Raw genomic sequence first — 5,298 nt, 5'->3', positions numbered from 1 at the left:
AATATACAACTCATTTATAAATTCTACATTAACTGAATACATACATCAAAGTTAAAAAAAAATTATTGTCTAAAAGGATAAAAAATAAAATTAGACACTAAAAATCTATTAGTTGAAATGGATGAATGTGAGTGGCTGTACTAGACTTGTAAATTTATATATATATATATATATATATATATATATATATATATATTATATAAAGAAAATGATTTAGAAGTACTAAAATACATGTATAATCTTACATTATCCCTAGATGAAAGTTATCAAAAAAATTGAGTTAACTTTACAAATTTTACCATTTAAAAAAGAGTCAACAAGTACGATTTACGATTTATGTAGCCTCTTAAACTATAAGAATTACGATTTTAAATTTACAATAATAAAATTTTAAAATTTCATAAATTATTTGATTTTATATAATTTTTTAGGGAAAAAAATTGAATTATATATATAAATTAAAAAAAATTATTATTTATATTCATTTAGGTAGTAAATATAATCTTTATAATATTTATTTATTATTAAATTTTAATTAATTTTATACCTTAATTATATATATATATATATATATATATTTAAATGATGAATATATAATAGTACTTGATTATATATATTAAATAATAATATTATTGTAAATTTATGATTTCAAATACTCTAGATTTTATGAATTTATAACTAAAGGCAATTTTAAGAAAATTTTTTATTTTGTATGTATTTTCTTACATTTCTTCCTCAATACAAAACTTGACTAAATTATTATACATTTTTTGATATAAGGAAGGACCGATATATGTAAGGTTTGTACCACAAATATAAATAAATTTATTACCTTCTAAACATTTATTATCAAAATCTTCTAAAATTTATAACAAATGGATAATTAATCACTTAACATTCAATTGTTAGATAAGATTTGCAAAATATATTTTTTGTCATGTGAATACTAAAAGTACAACACTCGCTATCTAGGTTTTATATGTCATTCTCTCTTGCACGCTACTTTGACAATTATAGAGGAAATCTCTTATTTATTGTTTTCTTCTCAGAAATCCGCTTTATATTTTGTCTGTAAAACGGCAATTCTTCGTTAAATGTCATTTTACTTTTACTTAAATATTGACTTTTAAATGTCATTTTATTTTTACTTAAATATAGACCTCTTATGAAAACTTATCTAGTATGAAGTTGGAATTCTGGGAAATAAAGAAATAATTTTTCAATACATTTTTTTATTGTATTTGATATGAATTAAGGTAATTGAAAACTAATTTTTAATTTATAAGCTTGATTAGACATGTATATTAATTTTTTATTTATTATATTATTTAAATTTTATTTTATTATTTATATTAATAAAATATTTTATTTTATAAATAATTTTTAAATTTTATAAAACTTAAAAAAAGTTCAATCTAGTTAAAATAAAAAAGGGAAGCTATAAATTATATTTTTGTAATTTATTATTATAAAAATTAATGACAATTCTTAAAAATAAATTACTTTTCTTATAAATATTTTAAAAGATGTTTAATTAGTTGAACTTTATTTGAATTTAGTATATGAAACTAAATAACTTTTTATATAATTTTATTTAATAAAATTATTATCAAAATTCAATTGTATATATTTTATTTTAGATAAAATAAGGTGTTTATATACAAAATAAATATTTAATAGTTACAATAATACTTTATTAAAATTAGATTTCAAAACCAATTTGTAACAACATATAAATTTATGGTTTATATTTTATTATTAACCTATGATCTAAAAAATCAAATATTTATATCTCTAACAAATATTATGATTTAAAAAATAATTAATAAAATAATAAACATGATAAATTTTTTTTATTGAATTGAATATTAAATAATATTATAATACTTAAATTATTGTTAAAATAATATTCTTATATTAAAAGATAAAAATTAATTTAATAATTAAATCTTAATTAAACAAAAAACAACTATTAAAATAAATTCAAAATCAAACAAACTCATAAAACTAATCAAAAATCTTTTCAAACAAATTCTTATTATTCTACAACTTTTGTGTAATTTATCCTATAAAGAAATGGTTGGAGATTATAATTTAAAGGGTTTGCTCGAATTTTTATAAAAGAGTAATGATTTTTTTATTTGATTTTTTCAGGTAATAACATGAGTATACAAGTATCTACCGTGGCCGGTTAAATGAAGACGTCCTATTTAAAAATTTTAATCCTTATTTGACAATTTATTATGGGAGCTTGTAGGTTGTGGAGCTGATTTTTAGGCAAGTTTGGAATCGTAATGAAACATGTTTACTCCCTTGAATTCATATCTATCCTATGTCGAAATCATCATGAAAATGCGTTTAAATTACCCAAAAAAAATTATTCGAGAATTTTGTTGAGGCACCCAATCGTGTAGTTGTCAGTATATCTTTAGCGACGCTTTATGAACGCCGACACAAATTTTAAAATTTCAATTTTATTTCAGCAACCTAACTTCACGTAACCACCTAAATCTGCTTGCAATTGCCAATAAATACATGTAAATAAGCACTAACAAGTTGGAATAAGGAAATTTGTTTGTGATATATTTGGATCGTGTTAAACACTTTTTTGAAAAATTTGATAAGTTTCACTTTAAGTCATGTTACCAAAATTATTTAAAGACAAATAGATTATAAATAGTTGACAATTAAATGTTTAAATGTTAATTTATATAAGTTTATCAAAATATATGTTATATATAAGTTGAAATCCCAATACGCTACTTATAATAACTAATAACTATCTTTTCGAAGTAGGTTAAATAAGAGTATTTGTGAGAAAAAAATTCATTTTTGGAGCTTTATAAAAATTTATATAAGTTTGTAGGTTCAATTCATTAGATAAAAATGTTCTCAATTCTTGTAATTATACTTTGGAATGCATTGCTCAAAAACAAACAAATAAAGTATTATATTTTATTAGCTACTAAATCTTTATTCATTCAAATATTTTAAATTTTAACAAACAGGGTATACATATTTATGTCTTGGGTTCAATTCTCCATAAATACATTTTCTTTAATTTTTTCTTTACATTATTTTAAAGGTTTAAAGCCCTAATTTTTTTTTTTCTAATAATATGTTTAAGCCCCTAACTCTAATTTATAAGGATGTTTTACACCTTACCCAAAAGTTTGTGAATGTACCCACTTTGTGTTCCAAAATTTATCGTTTAACTTTATTTATTATAAATTTAAGGTAAGAATTAAATAATTTAGATAAATTTAAATAATTTATTTTATTTTAACACAAATCATAAATATGTTTTTTTATCCTCACAAATAATTTAGATTTTTTCAAAGACCAAACAAGATCTAAACAATACAAATTCTAATAAGGTAGCAATATTAATATTAAAATAAAATTTAACCCCGCCTCAAAAACAAGTCATGTTGTGTATCTGTCAAAAAAATAAATCCAACACAAAAAATAAATCCAACACAGATGTGTTAAACTTTGATCAATCGTTGTCTGAAAATTAAAATTAAAACTTGTAAAGGAGTGAAAAAGATTGCAAATTGTACTTTGTAAGCAAAATAGAACAGAAATTTCACCATTGAGTTGGCACTGTTATCTGACACAATCAGAATGCTCGGTTCTCTGTTCTGTTTTTCTTCTGCTATGCTTCCATTTGTACACATGAAATCACATCTTTAACCCTCTCTCTCTCTCTCATCCACATATGTAAACCCTTTATGCCTTTCCTGTAGAACTAAAGTAACCATTCCATTCCACCACTACCATAAACAGAGAACCAAATTCTAAACTGTAGGGAAGTCTGTCTAACAACAGGCCTTCAATTTCAAACCTGGATTTTCCCAGCAATCAACTGACAAACGAAGAACATCAAAACATGGGTTTTAACAAACAATCACTAAAACCTCCATGGAAGGTGAAAAACACGACAAGGGAACTTGGAGGTCGAATTATTCGTTCGACTGGAAGGAAAGACAGACACAGCAAGGTTTGTACATCTAAAGGTCCTAGAGATAGAAGATTGAGACTGTCGGCGAACATTGCTATTCAATTTTATGATGTTCAAGACCGACTCGGGTGCGACCGACCGAGTAAAGCAATAGATTGGCTGATGAAGAAAGCAAAAACCGCCATTGATTCCCTTTATGATGAACCTGTGGAGAAAGACGTAACTGATAACCAGGGGAAGGTTGAAATTGATGGAAATCAACAGTCGAATGGAGTAGTAAGTCATTCTTCCCCACTACTACTACCTTCAAATGATTTCAGTTTCACCAATCCCATTTCGGATCTTGTTGTTGGCGAGAACCATTCGTCGTTTCCTCAAGGGGGAACCCTTCAGTCCAGTTATCCATTTCTGGGTTTTGCGCCATTAGGCCCCCAACTGTCAAATCTAAACTTTGATTTGGATGGAACTTTCTTCACCAACGATATGCTGTACGATTTCTGAAGAGAAATTAAATCTGCTCACATCAAATCAACCTGCTTTCTATATATGGAATTATGGACGGTATTTATTAGAATCTTCTTTTTTGATAGTTTCTCTCAAATCATTCCTGCCTTCTATATATGGAATTATGGGTGGTATTTATTAGAATCTTCTTTTTTTGATAGTTTCTCTCGAACTAGCAAAACTGTCATGACTTTTCATCTCCATTGAAGAGATTCTGTAATGTGAACCTGTTTTTAGTAATTTGTCAAAGATATATCCATGGAAGAAGATGGATGGTAAGCATGCAAAATGGGGTAACAATTAACATATAGTCATTTTCATGTCGCTTTCTGGTCACTTTGATAGAAAAGGGTTGTCAAGTCAACTTGTATAAGGAAAGTGTCCATGTTTTGTTTTTTGGATGAATAAAATTTTAAGTTTCAGATCTTCATTGCTCAATTATGTGTTCTGTTTCCAGTTCTAATAGTAGGTCAATGGAAAGCATTACTTCTTTCCTCATTTCCATTCTATGGTAAGTTCATAATTATATATGCCCTCAAAATATTTGTCAATTTTAAAATCCACAAAAACTATAAATTATTATTTTGTTAGGTTAAAGTCTTGTAATTTGTTGAGTTTATTTCTTTTTATAGTGATTATAACAATCAAATCATTTAATTAACTAATAAAAATATTATTATTTTATTTTTATTAAATTGAAATAAAATAATAATTATAATAATCTTTTTATGTTTTGAATAACTCATCTTTTTATTACCAATAATCTTTTGAAAAAACCCAAAAGAATCTTAAAAAATCCAACTTCAAATGAGCTCCAACTTTGAAATCAT

At 24.6% G+C, this 5,298-nt stretch overlaps 1 protein-coding gene across 1 annotated transcript; it reads left to right on the top strand.

The window, feature by feature from the left end:
* The first annotated feature begins 3,519 nt into the window (after positions 1–3,519).
* Positions 3,520–4,890, top strand: LOC124922112 (transcription factor PCF5-like). Its single transcript, XM_047462838.1, has one exon. It carries the CDS (start codon positions 3,893–3,895, stop codon positions 4,463–4,465), a length of 573 nt encoding a protein of 190 aa, XP_047318794.1. The 5' UTR covers positions 3,520–3,892; the 3' UTR covers positions 4,466–4,890.
* Positions 4,891–5,298: the final 408 nt, after the last annotated feature.

Source organism: Impatiens glandulifera, chromosome 1 (genome assembly GCF_907164915.1).
Source record: "Impatiens glandulifera chromosome 1, dImpGla2.1, whole genome shotgun sequence".
Lineage (NCBI taxonomy): Eukaryota > Viridiplantae > Streptophyta > Magnoliopsida > Ericales > Balsaminaceae > Impatiens > Impatiens glandulifera.
Note: the sequence above shows the minus strand (reverse complement) of the source record. Positions and strands in the feature narration are given on the sequence as shown.